Raw genomic sequence first — 20,968 nt, 5'->3', positions numbered from 1 at the left:
TTATTATGTAATCGTTTTGCATTAATGTTTCTCTTGTAATAAAAACAAATTAGCAATTGGAGATTTTCTTATATTTTTGTCTTATAATCCATCAGGGGCGCTATTTAATTGTTTGCCTCAGGGTGTGATCTAATCTGGTGACAGCCCTGGTCACATTGCTAAGGTGATTAAGACATTCACGTCAGATAACTGCAATGTTGAGAAGAAAACACTAACTTGTAGAATAACAAAATTATTATCCCTCTAAATTTAGAAGCTTTTGATAACTTCTAGACTACTGTGTTCAGATATGGTTGCCTGGAAATGAGGAAATTGTTGAAAAGGTTTAGCATCAGGTAACCAAGATAATAATATCTGGTCTGTGGAACTTTTCATATAAAGACAGACAGAAAACAGAAATAGAAGAAGCGAGGAGGGTGGGAGGAAGAGATATGAAAGAATCATACAAAGCTAGTAATACATTATAAATTTGAGGGAAAGTTTGTAACTCATGGTAGGTGCAAAGAGAACTCGATGTCATCCTTATCCTTGGAAGCCAAGTATAAGAATGTGGTTAGGATGTATGTGAGGTCCAGGTTCTTTTCATGACAGGTGGTGAGTGAATGGAATAAACTGTCGGTAGACATTGTGAGCAACTTCAGTTAATATTTTCAAGAAATGGTATGATAGGTATACCTAATTGTATCATGACATACAAGGGCCGTTTTTCATAAGTCTTTCTATGAAATTGTCCATATAATAATGATAATAATTTTTAAATACATTTATTTATATTTGCAGCTTATAATTATAGTTATATACAAAATCATAAAATTAAAAGGATTAGGAAGATAGTTTTTCAGAATAATGAGGAAATTTATTGTTATTTAATCATATCACGTGATATGTTTTCTAGGGTGTCTAATCTATTTATAAATTATACGTAAAAGGGTCCATATGATATTCATAATGTAATAGCTTCATACTGCTTGATTACAGGTATTATTGTAGCTGTTGGAAACGTGGGTTGACAAATGATGTAAGCACACATTCCCCAAATACAAACAACACAAAATGATTCTCGTTTTTATATATATGTAATTTTTTTTATAAATTATATTTAATTTATTATAGTAATTTATTCACATTTTATAATAAAGTGACAGGAGAATTGGATAAAGGAAATGCAATAACCTGATACTGCTGGACTTTGCAAAGGCATTCAACAGAATACCACATGGACAACTATTACAAAAATTGGAGGGAATGGATATGAAGCTAGTAACATGGATAGGGGAGTGGCTGACAGATAGGTACCAGAGTAGTAGTAGTATATGGTGGAGTGGAATCTAGGAGAATGAGGGTGACTAGTGGAGTATCTCAGGGTACTGTACTAATACCATTACTATTTGATTTGTATATCAGTGATATAAGAAAAGACTTAAAGAAGGATATTAAGTTGTTTGTTGATGATACAAAACTGGGGAGGGCAATTGCTGATAAAGGTGATGTAGATATTATTATTACATGACACCTCCAGGAAGTCCACAGACTCATTGAGGGAAGGCACTTCCTGATATCCTGCAAGATGATTTAAATGCTGGCCTGGTTGGCCGAATGGTTAGTGTATCCACTCTCCAGCCAAAAGGCCGCGGGTTCAAATCCCGCCATAGACATGGATGCCTGTGAAAATACTAGTGATGGTGGTCTGGGGCAGACAGCGTTGGTGTAGATGATGAAGGTAGTTGCGGTTGATGGAGACGGAGACTCGTAGAGTAGATGCCCTCCCTCGATGAGTCTTTGGACTCCCTGGAGGTGTTACATGACAGTGACAAGGTTTATTATCATACAGAGTATTTACGTACTTATACATGAGACATATTTTCTGTACATTACAAGAATTCAGTACAACATCCAGATAATAATAATATTAATAATAATTATTATTATTATTATTACATTATTTTTTCATGTTACATAAGAGTATTATATTAATGATATTATCACATAATAATCAGTATCTTCTTTATTGTTGTATACTTTACTAACTGTTTTATTACGTAATCTGCTTCTTTGGTTATAAGGATTATGTGTGGTTGAGTGAGGCGAGTTAATCCCACCTACTTCAAAGCTTAGGTTAGCTTTATTGAAGAGAGTGGGATTTAGGCTTCACTATTTATGTTGTTGCTACTGTTTATGTATGGCATGTTGGCATTGGATGCTGGTGATTTGTGATGTGTATGTTAGTGTTAAATGGTACTTTCATATTTTCCAGAGTTCGCGTTTTACTGTTCTGTAGTTATCTATGTGTTTTAAATTTCTTGGTAGGTTGTTGAGTTGTGTGGGTATCTGATGTGATCTCACAAAAGAACCATATGAATTGTTGAAGGTTGTAGGGATGTTGTTCTGTTTGAGAGGTAGTTCTTGAACCATGTATGCAGTGTTCCTCTTATACCTATTGAGTTTAGTTTGGTGAGTGGTATGTCATGTTCAAGTGTATCAAATGCTTTGGTTAGGTCCAGCAGTATAAGGATGGCATACTTGTTTTTGTCGAGAGTTTTGTTTATTGTGTCGGCAATGTCTTCTAATAAAGTGATGGTGCTTTTTATTTTCTGAAAGCCATATTGGTTTTGTGAGATGATGTTGTACTTCTGTAAATAGTTGTAGTCTGATGTGTGTTATTTTTTCTAGAAAGTTTGAGATGACTGGTAGGGTAGCTATTGGTCTGTAGTTCTGAGTATCGTTTCTTTTGCCGTGTTTGTATATTGGCGTAATTACTGGTGTTTTTAGTTGTTGTGGAATAATGCCTGTGTCGAATATTATGTTCACGAGTTTCAAAAGTATTGGATTTATTTGTTCAAAGTGTGTTATAAGGTCTGTGAGTCTTATTTTGTCTATTCCTGGAGTGGTCTTTGGTTTTAGTTGTAGGAGTGCTTCTTTCAGTTCCTGTTTTGTTATGGGTGGAAAATACATCGTTTGTTGTTGACTTTGTATCAGTAGTTTTTTTGTTGACCATTGGTAGTTTGTCTTTTTTTGAGTTGTGTGATATTGTTTGTGAAAGCATAGTTGAATAAGTCTGCTAGTTCCTCTTGGTTTGTGTCCTGACCGAAGCTTTTTGCAATAAAATCTTGTGCTGAAGGTTTCTTTTTTCGAGTTACTAATTCGTTGAGTATAGCCCATGTTTGCTTAATGTTGTCGTTATATTCCATGAATTTTTGGAAGTAGTAGCATCTTTTTGTCCTACGAATTTTTGTTGTTAGTTGATTTCTTGTGTTTTTGTATAAGGTTTGTAAATGTGTGTTATTGGGTAACTTTTGAAGTTTTTTCTGTAGATTTTCTTTTACAGTAATACTATTTAGTATGTCGTCATTTATCCATGGATTGTTGTCTGTTTGTTGCCTCGTTTGTGTAGGCTTTGTTGCTTTTTTGTATATTTCTGTGAACTTTAGTGAAAATTCTCGTATAATGTTACAGGATCATTTATTTTAAGTAGGGAATTTCAGTCTGTATTTTTTACATGGTTATCGACAATGCTGTTTAGTATGATCGAGTTTTGTCGACTTGTGGTGGTGGGAGCGGGGGATAGGTAACATAATAAAACGAAGTTGAGACAATAATAATAATAAATAAATTGGCATTTTGGGCAAAAGATAATGATTGTCAATTTAATGTTGCACAGTGTAAGGTCATGCATTTTGGGTTAAAAAGGTTGTATACGGTGTATCATATTGATGGATTGCAGGAAATTGTTGAGGCTAGGGACTTGAGGATAATGGTGGACAGAGTTGAAGTTCAGAGGGCATATTGCAAAAGTTGGTAAAATAGCTCAAAGGATTACTTGGATGTTGAAAAACACACAAGTAAAGATAGGGAGGTTATTATCCCTTTTTATAAAGCTCTGATTTGGATGCTTGACTACTGTGCACAGATTTTGTCACCTGGGTTTCTTGGGGATCAGGAGATGGTAGAGAGGATTCAAAGATGAGTGACTAAACTGGTGACAGATCTGTGGTATGCTCCCTATGAGGATAGGTTGAGTGTGTGTGGGTTACAAAGTTTAGTTGATAGGCAGAGAAGAGAGGACATGATAGAAACATATAAGATATTAAAGGAGTTTTATAAAATTGATGCAAAGGAAATTTTTCAATATATTACAAATAATCTGAGAACTAGGGATCATCTGTGGAAGTTGTGTAAGCGTGTGGTTAGTAAGAGCGTGTGAACTAGATTTTTTTGCCTGTGGAGTAGTGAACAAGTGGATTTGCTAAAATTGGTCATAAATGGCCTGACAGTAAATAAGTTTAAGGAGAGTTATGTTTACACACACATGGGGTTTTGTGTGTGTGAATCTCCCATGATGAGTCTCCAAACACCATGGAGATACTGTATAATAATAACAATAATAATAATAATAATAATAATAATAATAATAGCTCTTAATTACTTTTGAAGGCAGTTTTAATATGGCTAGTCCACTTCACATTGTGACTATGTGAAGGCCAAGATATTTTACTGTTGTGACATTTGTTATGGAATAATAATAATAATAGACTGAAGCAACAGCGAACCTGAACTCTGAAAGCCTCCCAATGTACAGATTGTTCAAAATTCTTGCTAATTCCCAAATATCACATATTGTTAATAATAACTGTGGACAGTAACAGATTCTTTGAATGGCTGTTACATGTAATGCCACCGTTCCTCATATAATGTAGAAGAATGGCTCCTATGGACTGAAGGATATCCACAGATTAAGAAAGCTATGAATGATGTGTAATGAGACTTTTTACAAAAATATACACACATACTCACACAAAATCAATAAAATTAGATGACTATTGACACGGAAGAAATAATGTGTAACGCAACAGAAGAGCTGAAGAAAGACGCCTTATTTTCACAAATCGGCAAGGGTGTGCAAAATAGAAATTAGCATGAGGCTGGATCATCTCATGCGGTTGAGTGATGGTTGTTATATTGACTTTGATCCTTAAAGAAGTTCCTTCCTTCCCGTTATATTAAAAAGTACTTGTATATGTGTTTTTGGTTTGTTACCACAGTGATGTTTGCAAGCATATGGCTTAACTGTTTATATTTGTGATCGGTTTTTATCCAGGTTTTTCTCCTTTTTGTTTTCTCCTTCAAAAACATGAATATTATTATTATTATTATTATTATTATTATTACGGGTATCTCCATGGAGTCAGTAGACTCATCGCGGGAGACCCAAACTAGCAAAACAATATCTGTCATATCTCTTCTTGAATTCATTTACAGACGAAGAGCTCACAACTAAGTCAGGCAATGAATTCCACTCATTCACCACCCTCCAGGCAAAAAACCTTGTTCTGACACCTTTGTTAACCACACTCTTCTTTAATTTCCAGAGATGACCTCTTGTTCTTCCATCACTTTCACACAGCTGAAACATTTCCCCTGCATCAATCCTATAAAAACCTTTTAGTAATTTGAATGTTTCTATCATATCCCCTCTTCTTCGCCTATCAACCAATCTCTGCAATCCACAAGCTCTCAATCTATCAATGTAGGGAGCATTTTTTATATCACTCACCAACTTGGTCACTCTCCTCTGAACCCTCTCCACAGCCTACTCATCTCCAAGGAATCCAGGTGACCAGACCTGAGCACAGTAATCCAAATGTGGAAGTATCAATGCTTTATAAAGGGGAATAATAACCTCTTTATCTCTGGATGTCAGTGTGTTCCTCAACAACCAAGTAATCCTATGTGCAATCTTGGACACCTTAGCAATGTGTCCTCTGAACTTCATCTCCCTATCTACCAATACCCCTAAGTCCCTAGCCTCATCAATCTCTTGGAGTACCTTTCCATCGATGTAGTACACAGCTGGTAATCTTTTAATCCCAAAATGCATGACTTTACACTTTTCCACATTGAACTGACATCCATTTTCTTTTGCCCATTTTACCAGCTTATTTAAATCCTCCTGCAAACTTTCAACATCAGCTTGATTTTTTATTGCACTACACAACTTTGCATCATCAGCAAACAACTGAATATCTCCCTTTAAGCCGTTTCCTATATCATTTATATACAAATTAAACAACATTGGCCCAAGCACAGAGCCCTGAGGCACACCACTGGTCACTTGCCTCATTCTGGACTCGGCTCCTCCATACACCACCTTATGGTATCTCTCCCTGAGCCATTCTCCTATCCATATCACCAATTTAATATCCATTCCCATCTGCTCCAATTTGCGTAACAGTGTTCTATGGGGTATCCTGTCAAAAGCCTTAGCAAAATCCAGAAGTACCACTGTGTAGCCAGTTCTTTTGTCCAACTCAGATGTTATTCTATTATGAATAGTTAATAGATTGCTAAGGCAGGATCTACCTTTAACAAAACCATGTTGGCCTCTATAGAGTATCATATCCTGATCCACCCATTCTTGAATTTTGTCTTTAACCAACTTTTCCAATACTTTTACCACTACTCCTGAGATGGTGATTGGTCTGTAATTCAATACCGCAGTTTTAGAGCCACCCTTATGCAAAGGAACCACTTTGCCTAACTTCCACTCCCTAGGGACCATACCAGAGTTCAAACTTAAGTTAAATATCCAGGTGAGAGGGGTTGACAATTCATTTGCACATTCACGCAACACCCGAGCTGATATTCCATCTAAGCCTACCGCAGTGTTTGCATTTAAGTTTTGCAATATATTTAATACCTCTGATTCTTTAGCTTCAATTCTCACATTAGGTATTGCTGTAGGTATAGAGATATCCTCACTTGGGTGATAGACTTTTGAAAAGTGATCACTCAGTAACTCGACTATTACATCTGATTTTGTCACCTCAATACCATCAGCACCCACTAAGGTTATCCTTCCGAAGTCATTCTTCCTCTTACTTGCCACATAGCGGAAGAATCTTTGGGATTACCCTTGATCTCTTTGGCTAAGGTCTTCTCATAATCTGATTTAGCTTTTCTTACTATGCTGGTAACCTTCCTAGCTTGAGCCTTGTACTGCTCATGGGTGTCCTGATCGCCTTTCTCCTTGTAAATTCTCCATAACATTTTCTTTTTTTGCAGTTCAAGCTTGATACTACTGCTCATCCATCTAATGCCTGCCTTGTTTGACCTCCTAACCATGGGGACACAATCTGATATTGCTTTCCTCAGATACCCGCTGATTTTATCCCAAGCACTGCTAACATCTTTCCCTTGCAATATGTTCTGCCATGGGATGGCTGCAAGCTCACTCCGAAGCTTGTTATAATTGCCTAACCTGTAGTTCCGTACATACCCCTTCTTAATAGAAAAATCCACAGATTTTGCAACCTCCCAAGTCAATACCACATGATCGCTTTCGCCAACTGGAGGTAACGAGGACACCTTACTTATGCATATAACCTCTGAACCAATAACCAGGTCCAACACTCTCACACCACGTGTCCCTTCAGTTACGTGCTGTTTCAAGTAATTATCTCGTAGAAGATGTATGAACTCCATTTCCTTTTTGCTACGTGATATTTCCTCCTTCCAATTGATATCACCGTAATTAAAATCCCCCATAATAATCACCAAGCCTTCACTCATTGCACTAAGTTGCTGATGCATGAATTCAATATCTCCCCCTGTACTCCCTGGCCTATAGCAGCATCCAACTGTATATTTGGTTGCGTTGGTCACTATTTCGCACCAGACTGCCTCAAATGAACTCTCATTCACATGTCTATCATCATGATATACTACTTTCTTTGGCTGCAACATATCAGCTATCATCAACAGTACTCCTCCTCCTGTTCTATCTTCTCTATCCTCCCTGAAAATACTGTACCCATCACATTCAATTCCAGTGACCACATCTTCTGCTGACAGCCAAGTTTCACTAATGCCTACAACTTTTGGTGAGATTTCACTGACTAATGCCAAAAATTCTTCTCTCTTATTTCGAATGCTTCTAGCATTGGTATACAAAAATTGCAGATTCCCTCTAGATCTTGTACCGGCTTTAGAACTGATATATAAGTCACTAACTACCGTAATCCTATGCCGATTTTTATCCCCTCTCTTCTGCAATTTATTCAGCCTATAAGGATCAATAAATACACAATCAGTGCTAAAGTTTCTCTCTCTTACACTCAACCTTTTCAATATTAGTTTCCCTGCCCAATAACTTCAACCTGTTCAGAAAACAATAACTTCTTCAATCGCTTATGTCCTTCCATGTTAAGATGCAGTCCATCTCTAGCATACAACTGCCTTTTTCCTTCAAACACACTCCAAACATCAACAAACTCCAGACTTCTTTTTCTGCACATTCTTGCAATCATATCATTCATTATCATTGCTCGTCTACTTAACTCGTAATTGTCAAAACGAGGCAGCACACACACTATTCTCCCATTGACACTTTTCCTCTTCACAATATCTAATAATGTTCTTAAATCTTTTCCTACCCGATTTATACTACCTCTCAGGTCATTCGTACCCACCATAACTATCATCTTGTCTGCTTCATGCCCTCTCTTTATGATTGTGAACACTTTTTTTTCCTTAAAGTAACTGATCATTACTGTCATAGTCACCTTTGATAAACTTGTTTCCTGTAGACAGTTGTAATGATAGTACTATCTTACACTTAGTTTGCATGTTACAAGCTTTTTTTTGACAGGAGGAATTAACATGACTTTCAGAATTCTATACATTGATGCAATGATTTAGCATGTTGATGTGATCAAACTCACTCTCAGTGGTATAACTACCATGCCACAAAATGTTGCAATGTAAGGGAATGGAAAGGGAGGTCAAGATCTTAGCTGCCTAATGAAAGTACTGAGGGATTTACCTAGAAAACTGTAAAAATAGAGCAGATACGCTAACCACTCAGCCAACCAGGCCGACATGTGGTAAATGAATTTCATCGCATGATGTGAAACCACATCCTACTTTATTTGGCTTGAAAAAGGTTGCAAAATAGTACCAGTTTTCATTTTAGGATATAAAGCCTACCGATTAAATGAATTTTCTTTTTAAATAAATGAATAATGTTTTATACTCACATATTTTTATAAATCTACCACCAGTCTACTGAGTGGTGGTATGTGTACATCATGGAATTATCTAGAATTGGAAATTCATTCTGAATAATTTCAGATCTCCATGATATGTTAAGCAACAAAAGAACTAGACAGCTTGATGTTTATTTGTCATATGATGCAGTAATTTTTGTTTTTGCAGGGAATTAAAGGATCGTTGATGAAATCTTATTTGGTGCAATCCATTTTCACTGTAATCTAAATGATAACAGTAATTCCCACCTGGCTTGATGGAATTTTATGAAACTTAGTATATGGGATGATAATTAAAATTTGTGGAGTCATATAACTGGACCATTTTAATTAAAAAGAAATAGGCAAAACAAAATTATGTTATTATATATGCCAAAAACACCCCTAGTTCAGTAGTTGTGATAATGATAGAATGCATCATTGTGCTAGAATGCTATTATTCTAGGAATGGATGACCTTGAGTTCTGTTCCACCTGTCATAAGCTACAATATCTCATTTGTGTCTATATTTTGACAAGAATTTTGAAGATCTTTCTCTCAATCTGTCCTCATGTTACATTTCACATTTCCCAGAAAACCTATTGTGGGCAAGAGCACCATAAAAAAAAAAAAAATGCAGTTCATGGCTTTCTTCAGATGATCCTGGGCTGTAGAATCATTCCAATTGCGTATTTTGTCATGGTAACTTTATCTCAGCCTGTAAACTATCCCCCACCACTGGATTTAATTACTCTGCCTTCATTAGCAATATTTCTTTGCCTTTTCTATGTTGCATACATTCTCCCTGAATATACTGAACATTTTATTATTATTATTATTATTATTATCTTAAGATCCCATAGAGTCAAAGACTCATCTAGGAGATCCTTTTTTCATACATGCAGCTCATCATACATTGCCTTAAACACATTTAAATTCTCTGCAGACACCACTCTCTCAGGCAATGCATGTTAATCATTCACAACTCTTCATGCAAAAAACTTGCATCTCACTCCCCTGCTCAAACCCTCCAGGGATGAAATCTTGTTTGTTGTCTCCTGATCTCCCACCATTTTATGAAAACCTCTTCAACATTGATCCTATAATAACCCCTTACCAACTTGTACATCTCTATCATATCACCCTCCCCCTCTTCCTCCTATCCATTAAACTCTGTAAATTGCATCTTCTCAACCATTCTTCATCTTCAGCATTCCAGAGATCTAAAACTACATTAATCAATTGCCTCTGGACCCTTTCCAACATCTGTTCATCCTTTTGAAAACCAGGTGACCAAATGTGTGCACAGTAGTCCATATGCGATCTAATCAAGGCATTAAACAATGGAACAAGAATCTTCTTACTTCTACAAGTCAGTGTCCTCTGCATCATTTCCAGAATTCATTGTGTTGTTCTCACAATTTTGGCAACGTGTCATCTAAATTTTAGATCCTTATCCATCATCATCCCGAGATCTCTTATTTTCTCTGCTTCCAACAATATATCCCACCAATTGTAAATACTACATCCCATCTTTGTTTCCCAAATTTTAAAACCTTACATTTCACCACATTGAACTGGCATCCCCACTCCCGTGGCCATTCACTCAATCTATTCAAGTCTTCTTGTAAGGCTTGCAGTGGCTCTTGAACACTGACCCCCTGGGGCACACCACTAGTGATTTTCCTCTTCTGGGATATTGCTCTCACCATACACAACTTGCTGACACCTTTCAGGCAGACAATCTCCAATCCAATATGCTAGTCTAATGTCCAACCCCATGTGATCTGGCTTGACTATCAACTTATCATGTGGAATCTATCAAAAGCCTTTGCAAATTCTAAGTATAGTGCTCTGTATTCATCTCCTTTGTCCAGTGAAACTGTCACCTTATTGTAATAAGTGAGTAGATTACTAAAATATGACCTCCCTTTAACAAATCTGTGCTGTTCATCAAAGATAATACCACTGTTTTCAATGCAATTCTGTATCCTGGTTCTCACTAGCCTTTCCAACAGTTTAACCTCAACACCTTACACACACAGATAGGCCTATAATTTGATGCTTGAGTTCTGTCACCTCCCTTATGAAGCAGCACATCTTGCCTTCCTTCCATGCCTTTGGAACTTGACCCAGTGTAAGGCTCATATTAAAATTATATGTTCTATTCTATTCTATTCTATTAATTATGTTCTGTGTATCTAAAATTGTGTTATATTCCTGTACGGATATTCTCTTCTCATAGACAGATCTCACTAATGCCAATAGCTTTTATCCTACCACATCTATCAATGCTAAGAACTGATAAGAAAGTTTTGTGAAACTAACAATAAAAACAAAAAATTGCTTCTTGATTTGTATCCTTGGAAGTTAGGAAAGGAAGCTGTGAGCAAAAGGGTGAGGAGTGGTTTCTTTTCATCGAGGATGGTTGAACCGTGGAATGCATTGCCTGATTTGGAATGGATATAGGGTTTTGGTGAGATGGATAGGAGGGTGGTTGATGGAGAGATACCAGAGAGTGGTTTATTCAGGAGTGGAGTCCAGAGATGGCTTGTGACTAGTGGTGTGCCGCAGGATTCTGTTCTTGGACCACTACTTTTCAATTTGTTCATTAACGATATAGGAAAGGATCTGAGAGGAAGTGTTCACTTGTTTGCTGATGATGCAAAGTTGGGTAGAGCAATTGTGAGTGCACAGGAGATGTCAAAATTTTGCAGGATGATTTGGATAGTTTGGAGAACTGGGCTAGGGAAAATGGATGTCAATTTAATGTGGCAAAGTGTAAGGTTATGCATTTTGGAGTGAAAAGATTAGCAGCAGTATATCACATTGGTGGAACCGTACTCCAGGAGAATTGATGAGGCCAGGGATTTGGGAGTGTTAGTGGATAGGGAGTTGAAGTTTAGGGGGCACATTGCAAAAGTAGCTAAATCAGCTCATCAAATCACTTGGTTGCTGAAAAATACTTTAACAAGCAGAGACAAACAAGTTATTGTTCCACTATATCGAGGCTTGATAAGACCCCATCTAGACTACTGTGCCCGGATATGGATGCCAGGGTTTCTTCTTGATGGGGAGGAGGTGGAGAGGATCCAGAGGCGAGTGACCAAGATGATAGCAGGTCTGTGGAATGAACCTTATGAGAACAGGTGGTGGGAGGACTAGGGGGCCATACATGGAAGTTGGGCAAGAATGTGGTTAGCAGGGGTGTTAGAGCTAGGTTTTTTACTTGGAGAGTGGTGAATGAGTGGAATAAGCTGCCAGAGTCTGTTGTGGGTGCTATGACCTGAATGAGTTCAAGGCGAGGTATGATAGATACTGTGTGAATGTCAAATAGTTGTTCTTGACATGATGTTAGGGCCTCCCTCGATGAGTCTCTTGACTCCTTGGAGTTGCCCGAAATAATAATAATAATAATAATAGAGTGGTGAGAGCATGAATGGTCAATGAGTTCAAAGAAGTATGATAGACTTTGTGTTTTCTAGGAAGGACCTCCAATGATGAGTCTTTTGACTTCATGGAGGCCTGAATAATAATAATAATAATTTTTCATTTAGGTAGAATTGTCGAAAATGTCAACTGTGTTTTGAACGGGGAACCTGTCGAACAAGTAAAACATTACAGCTACTTAGGCACGATTTTTAGTGAAGATGGTAAATTAAATAGTAGCACAACACTTTTGCCAGGTGGAGAATTTATACTTACTGAAAAGAGAGAGAGACGGATGCAAGAATCGAGGCAGACAGGCTGGAGGTGCTAACCACATTGAAAAATATCAGTTGTGAATACACCAGTGGGACAGGATTACATTTTGGCCAGTGGACTATGAGAATATGCAAAACAATTGCCATTGCCTCTGATGAAGCTGTTGAATCTGGGTCTCATCTCCAGCAATGTTCCAAAGTATGAAAAGAAGGTAAATAGTTCCATTACATAAAAGTAGCTTTAAGACACTTTATTGGAGTATTTCATCCTAGAGGAGTCTGTTTTAATGCTAGAGGGATAGGACTGGTACTAGGTCTGGAGGTACAGGAGGAGAGTGTGTTTCAGATACTGAGTACTCTGGATGTCAGTAAAGCTGTGGGACTGGATGGTATTTCGCCATGAGTTTTGAGAGAATGTGCTAGGGAATTGACAGTACCTTTAACGTGGCTTTTCAATGAAAGTCTGGCTTTGGCAAAGGTGCCCAGGGAATGGAAGGAAGGTAAGATAGTGCCATTGCATAAGGGTGGTAACAGACTGGAAGTGTCTAATTATAGGCCAGTCTGTGTGTCATCAGTAGTTGTTAAGATCTTGGAGAAAGTAGTGAGGGACCGTGTACAGCATTGGGCAGATGAGGGTAATGTTATCTGTGAGAATCAACATGGATTTGTGAAAGGACGCTCTTGTTTTAGCAATATGCTAGCCTTTTATAATAAAGTTACAAGAACATTAGATGAGGGAAAGGCATATACTGCAATTTTCTTAGACTTGGCAAAGGCATTTGACAGGGTGCCACATGATAAGCTGATATTTAAGTTGCAGCACATGGGTCTGGATGTCAGATTGGTCAACTGGATTCAGGATTGGCTGTCTGATAGGTATCAGAGAGTTGTGTATGGTGGAGCAGTTTCCAGGAGGCAGAGGGTTACAAGTGGGGTCCCACAGGGCTCAGTACTAGGACCTATGTTGTTTAACCTTTATATCAATGACATAACCAGTGGATTGCAGGGGGATATTCAGTTGTTTGTAGATGATGCGAAGCTGGGAAGGATTATTAGTAATAGTGCAGATGTGGTAGCCCTGCAAGAGGATTTAAATAAGCTAGATAGATGGGCAAATGAATGGGGGTGTCAGTTTAATGCAGCAAAATGTAAGGTCTTGAGGTTTGGGAAACATCGATGGGATGCTGCATACTCTATGGGAGGAGCTATACTGGAGGAAGTAGGGGAGACAAGAGATCTGGGGTTGATGATTGATAGAAACCTGAAGTTTAGGGGACATATTGCAAAGGTGGTGAAGGTAACACAGAGGATTGCTGCTATTATGAGAAGGACACTGACCTGCAGAGATAAGAGGGTTATCATTCCGTTGTATAAGTCTCTGATCAGACCACATTTGGACTATTGTTCTCAGATTTGGTCCCCAGGATTTGAAGGGGATAAATTAACTGTGGAAAGGATACAAAGACGGATGACAAAGATGGTTTCAGGACTGTACAAGGATAGTTATGAGGATCGGCTGAGAGAATGTGGACTGCAGAGCTTGGTGAGCTCGGTGGATAGAAGAAGGAGAGGTGATATGATTGAGACTTTTAAACTGTTGAGAGGTGGTTACAGGGTTGACACTGGGGAGTTCTTTCGTTTGGTTGAGCAGCGGGAAGGAGTGATGACAAGAGGCCATCCCTGGAAGTTATGAAAGGAAACTGTGAGCAAGAGGGTAAGGAGTGGTTTCTTTGTGTGGAGGGTGGTTGAGCCGTGGAATGCATTGCCTGATGGAGTGGTGGGAGCGAGAACGGTCAGTGAGTTTAAAGAGTGGTATGATAGACTTTGTGTTTCTCAGGGGGGGACCTCCCCTCAGTGAGTCTTGACAGACTTTATGTCTTAGGAAGGACCTCCCTCAATGAGTCTTTTGACTCCTTGGAGGACTGAATAATAATAATAATAAAGACAGAAGTAGCAAATCACAGACCAATTAGTCTCATGAATGGCAGTTAGAGTATTGGAAAACTTGGTTACAGATAAAATTCAGGTGAGTGGATAGAAATATGATACTCTGAGGTGGATAACATGCCTTTGTAAAATGTAGGTTACCTTTATTATAACACATATTAAGTGACCACAGAATTGGATAAAGGAAATGGTTACATCATGATACTTCTGAACTTTGCAAAGGCATTTGATAGAGTACTACATGGAGAACTATGACATACGTTGGAGCAAATTGGAATGGATATGATACAAGTGGCATTGACAGGGGCAGATGTTGACTGACAGACATCAGAGATTAATGTATGATAGAGTAGAATCAGGCAAACAAGAGGGACCAGTGGAGTGCTTTAGGGCTCTCTACTAGGGTGACTACTCTTTTATTTGTATACAAATTGTATAGGAAATGATTTAAGGGAGGAATATTCAGTTGTTTGCTGAAATGCAAAACTGGAAAGGGAAATAGTTAAAGGTATGAAGATATCCTGCAGAATGATTTAATAAATTGGTATTGTGGATAAAGAATAATGGTTAGCAAGTTTAATGTTGCAAAATATTAATTTATGCACTTGAGGAAAAAAAAATATTACATACTCTCTATCACACCGATGGCAATAATTTCTGGAAATTGATGTGGCCCAGGGATTTGGGAGTAATTGTGAATGGAGAGTTGAAGTTCAGAGAGTATATTGCTAAAGCGATCAAAATATCTCAAAGAATTGCTTGGATGTTGAAAAGCACACTAATAAGTAAAGATAGGGAGATTATTATTCCTTTTTATAAGGCTTTGATTTTGCTGCATCTTGACTACTTTGCATAGATTTGGTCACCTGGATTTCTTAGAGATCAGGAGGTGGTGGAGAGGATCCAGAGATGAGTGACTGAGCTCGTAAGCTCCCTATGAAGATAAATTGAATATGTGTTGGTTGCAAAGTTTATTTGATAGGCAGATAAAAAGGAACATGATAAAAACTTATAAGTTACTAATAGGTTCTATTAGATTGACACAAAAGAAATTTTTCAGTATATGACAAATTGAGAGAGAGAGAGAAGTAGGGGTCATCCCTGGAGGTGTGGTGAATGAGTGGAATGGATTGCCAGAAGCAGTTGCATGTACCATGAGGGTGAATGAGTTTAAGGAGAGGTATGATAGATATTGATATAAAGGTTAGCATTGGTCTCCTGTGATGAGTCTTATGACTCCATGGAGATACCCATATAATTATAATAGTAAGTTTATTATTGCTCTTAAGCTATTATTGCTTCTCTAGTTTTCCCTATCCATTCTGGAATGCAAACTGGTCTTCATCTAAGTGAAATATTCATATTGTTCTGTGCTTTATTATATTAGTAATTAATCAATTGCACAGTTAATTCTTCATTCAGTAATTAACTGGTCCAAGACCCTTTTTTCAACTTCATATTCTATACATACCGGTGACCAAATTAGAAACCTTTATGCAGATATATATAAATGTCACTTATGCAGTGTATAACAAAATACTTGGCCATGTGCATCACCACAAGTTCAAAGCAGCTGTTTAAGAATGCTGCTGCTGCTCAGTAATTGTCAGTAGTGTTGATCACAATGGGAAAAACAAAAGATCTTTTGGAGTTCAATAAAGGACTTATTATGGGTGCCTGCCTGGCTGGAGCATGATTTTAAAAACAGCAGAGCTGACTGGTTTCTCAGAATGCAAGATATCCCAGGTATTTAATGAGTGGAAAAAATAACCCGCATTGCTTGTCTAAGAGATGTAACTGTAGTCCTAAGGCAGTCTGTCAGGAACTAGATTGTTGTCATCTGAGAAGGCTTGTATGGACAAACAGAATTTCTTGTGACAACAATGTTCAATTGTTGTCACAAGAAATCTGAACATTGTTGCTGATCAAGTCCATCTTGCAATGCTGACTTTTTATCTGCAGGCAATGGTTGTTTCATGGAGGACAGTGCTATTGTCCATCATGCAAGAATTGTTCAGCAGTGGTTCAGCGAGCATGACAGCAACTTCCACCATCTTCTCTGGTCACCACAAAGCCCAGATCTGAACCACATTAAGAATGTATGGGACATGTCAGAAAAACATGTCCAGTACTCCTCTCAAATCTGAGCCAGTTAAAAGACTGTCTGTGAATGTCTGCTATGTTATAGATGTGGATGCAATCCAACACCTTGTGAAATCTATGCCAAATAGCATATGTGCTGTAATTCGAGCTAAAGGAGTACGTTATTAAATAAAAGTTTCTAATTCGGTGGCCGTTATGTAGTTCAGTAATTTTGCTATACGTATCTTCATTTTCTCCATTATATAAGTCTTTTGGATTAATCTCTCTCTCTCTCTCTCTCTCTCTCTCTCTCTCTCTCTCTCTCTCTGTCTCTGCTCTCTTTGTTACCAGTAAGTTTTTTTCTTCTACTTTACGTTTTAGTTTTGGGATCACAGATATATGCAACATTTATTTGACGTACTTTGTCAGCTCCTCTTGTTTTTAATTTATGCTCAACTTTTACATGTTTCTTCCATCCAGTTTTCCTTTGCAAAACCCAGATTATAGCCAAAATGTTTTTTTTTTCTTTTCTTTTTTTTTTTCTGGTACTTAATCAAAACATATGTTATAAACCTATCTTATTATGGTAAGCTGTATACCACGAGTGAAGAAGAGGATGCAATTTGGAGTAAAGTGGATGACAAACAATATTAAACAGGAATTGCATTCGAAAAAGAGGCTATGGAAGAGATATAAGGAGACAGGTGAAGAGATGCATGAGGAATATAAGACACAGGCCAGAAGAGTGACTAGTGTGGTAAGGAAAGCGAAACTGGAATATGAGAGGAGATTGGCCCTAAGATCCAAAGAAAATCCTAGGGAATTTTTTAGCTATGTGGCCAGTAGGAGGAGAAATGACAGTGGAAGAATGATATTGTGGGATAAAAATGGGAATAGAGCGACTGATGCAGAGGACATAGTGGAATTGTTCAATGAACACTTTATTGGAGTATTTCATCCTAGAGGAGTCAGTTTTAATGCTAGAGGGATAGGACTGGTTCGAGGTCTGGAGGTACAGGAGGAGAGTGTGTTTCAGATACTGAGTACTCTGGATGTCAATAAAGCTGTTGGACTGGATGGTATTTCACCACAAGTTTTGAGAGAATGTGCTAGGGAATTCACAGTGCCTTTAATGTGGCTTTTAAATGAAAGTCTGGCTTTGGCAAAGGTGCCAGGGAGAATGGAAGGAAGGAAGGTAAGATAGTGCCATTGCATAAGGGTGGTAACAGACTGGAAGTGTCTAATTATAGGCCAGTCTGTGTGTCATCAGTAGTTGTTAAGATCTTGGAGAAAGTAGTGAGGGACCGTATACAGCATTGGGCAGATGAGGGTAATGTTATCTGTGAGAATCAACATGGATTTGTGAAAGGACGCTCTTGTTTTAGCAATATGCTAGCCTTTTGTAATAAAGTTACAAGAACATTAGATGAGGGAAAGGCATATACTGCAATTTTCTTAGACTTGGCGAAGGCATTTGACAGGGTGCCACATGATAAGCTGATATTTAAGTTGCAGCACATGGGTCTGGATGTCAGATTGGTCAACTGGATTCAGGATTGGCTGTCTGATAGGTATCAGAGAGTTGTGTATGGTGGAGCAGTTTCCAGGAGGCAGAGGGTTACAAGTGGGGTCCCACAGGGCTCAGTACTAGGACCTATATTGTTTAACCTTTATATCAGTGACATAGCCAGTGGATTGCAGGGGGATATTCAGTTGTTTGCGGATGATGCGAAGCTGGGAAGGATTATTAGTAATAGTGCAGATGTGGGAGCCCTGCAAGAGAATTTAAATAAGCTAGATAGATGGGCAAATGAATGGGAGTGTCAGTTTAATGCAGCAAAATGTAAGGTCTTGAGGTTTGGGAAACATCGATGGGATGCTGCATACTCTATGGGAGGAGCTATACTGGAGGAAGTAGGGGAGACAAGAGATCTGGGGTTGATGATTGATAGAAACCTGAAGTTTAGGGGACATATTGCAAAGGTGGTGAAGGTAACACAGAGGATTGCTGCTATTATGAGAAGGACACTGACCTGCAGAGATAAGGGGGTTATCATTCCGTTGTATAAGTCTCTGATCAGACCACACTTGGACTATTGTTCTCAGATTTGGTCCCCAGGATTTGAAGGGGATAAATTAACTGTGGAAAGGATACAAAGACGGATGACAAAGATGGTTTCAGGACTGTACAAGGATAGTTATGAGGATCGGCTGAGAGAATGTGGACTGCAGAGCTTGGTGAGCTTGGTGGATAGAAGAAGGAGAGGTGATACGATTGAGACTTTTAAACTGTTGAGAGGTGGTTACAGGGTTGACACTGGGGAGTTCTTTCGCTTGGTTGAACAGCAGGAGGGAGTGATGACAAGAGGCCATCCCTGGAAGTTACGAAAGGAAACTGTGAGCAAGAGGGTAAGGAGTGGTTTGTTTGTGTGGAGGGTGGTTGAGCCGTGGAATGCATTGCCTGATGGAGTGGTGGGACCGAGAACGGTCAGTGAGTTTTAAGAGTGGTATGATAGACTTTGTGTTTCTCAGGGGGGGGACCTCCCCTCGATGAGTCTTGGCAGACTTTATGTCTTAGGAAGGACCTCCCTCGATGAGTCTTTTGTCTCCTTGGAGGCCTGAATAATAATAATAATAATGTTATATTTTCAAATATTGCACGTAATATTATAATTCGAATTCTTTGTTCAGTTGTCAAAACACAGGAGCCTTTTTAGAAATACAGCTTTGGTAAGAGCTCTTGTAAGAATGGTTAGGCGAGTTAATGTAAATGTCATCACTTCCTTACTGCCACAGTTACTCTACTAACAATGAAGCTCATGTTTCTAATGTGATTTATATTCTAAGAAGTACTCATTTCATCATGTACAGATACAGTGCTGAGAAAAATATTGGTAACATGAAGTGTAACTTAGATATTAAATTTCTCTCTCTTTATTATGATTTTTTAAATTCCCATGAAGTGGTCTAGTATTAGTTAGCCCACTGATTGTACAATAATCACTGGGCTAATTTTTAACATTATGGTTTCTTTTCCACACAGTGCTACAAAACTTACCCTGTTTTCAGTGATCTGTAGCATTTTTATTTCCTTCAGGATGAAGAAATCCTAACAAGTTGGCTGACTAGTCTCCATTTTGAGGAATACATCCAGTATTTCCTTCAAGCAGGATACGACATGCCCACCATATCACGTATGACACCTGAGGTAAGATGCCTATATCACTGGATATTAATTACTCAGCAGTATGGTAGTTAATTAATTACAATATTCATTATTATAATGCTGGAGACATAAGTTTTACCAGTTGTTTTTTTAAAGTTCATTTTGTTTTGGTGACCTCTTTGGAAAGTTTGTCAGGTATATATTCCACATGCACTGGATTTTTGCCACTGTTACAAAACATCTGAGGTGCTTGTGTGGAACTTCACTACCGTTCAGGTGGGAACATAATGGTGTGGGTTTCACTTGGATCCGAACCTTAATCCTTTGTTGGACATCCTTCGCACGTCTTCCCTCCTTCACCACTTCTTCCTGTTCTCGCCATTTTCTGACCCTCAACTCCTTTTTTCTCCTGCAGTTTACAGTCACGGTCGCATCGAAGTCCTTCATCCCAAACCTGTGAGAGCTCCTCCCTGAGAATTTGTGAAATCTTGCTTGTGAGAATCAACAGTGGATTTGTCAAGGTCATGACCCTAGGGTTCTTAGTCATCATTGTGGCATGCATAGTTTCATAGAATCTGTCCTTGGATTGATCGTTAACACATTTTTTTTCTTTGTTTGTTGTAACTTACATATATTATTCTTCTAATTCTGTTCACACATATTATTTTTCCAATTCACACACATATATTTCCCTTTTTGAATCACACATTTTAATATTATACAATGCTTCCCTCCACTGGGTGAATAAAATTACATTTAATGGGTTATATGATACACTTCCTCCCCTTTTTCCTTATTTCTTTCTAGTACAATTTTCACCAGCAGTACAGGTATTTTTGTTATTTAGGCTCCGTTTCTTGTTAGATCCTGAACAAGGGTCTGTCTAGCTAGGCAGGCTTCATTCACGAGCTAACAAAGGACCCCCCACCCTTTTTCTTAAAATTTTTCTTTCATCAAAAGAATTTTCTTTAATCTGTGAGTGGTTGCCCCCATTTCCTTTTCCCTTCCTTTACCCTTTTCTTTATCAGAGTATTGTTGCTTCCTAGCAA

At 38.2% G+C, this 20,968-nt stretch overlaps 1 protein-coding gene across 1 annotated transcript in view; it reads left to right on the top strand.

Annotated features, from left to right (window-relative positions):
* The window catches only part of LOC150097122 (uncharacterized), a 267,734-nt gene that overhangs the window by 131,999 nt on the left and 114,767 nt on the right, over positions 1–20,968 (top strand). Inside the window, exon 7 of the mRNA XM_090407534.1 lies at positions 19,851–19,961. Coding sequence (XP_090263660.1) covers positions 19,851–19,961 — 111 coding nt within the window. The remainder of the gene's footprint in view (positions 1–19,850; positions 19,962–20,968) is intronic.

The sequence above is a fragment of the Typopeltis vanoorti genome, chromosome 17, assembly GCF_054136105.1.
Source record: "Typopeltis vanoorti isolate ZY-2024b chromosome 17, IOZ_Tvanoo_1.0, whole genome shotgun sequence".
In the NCBI taxonomy this organism is placed as follows: Eukaryota; Metazoa; Arthropoda; class Arachnida; order Uropygi; family Thelyphonidae; genus Typopeltis; species Typopeltis vanoorti.
Note: the sequence above shows the minus strand (reverse complement) of the source record. Positions and strands in the feature narration are given on the sequence as shown.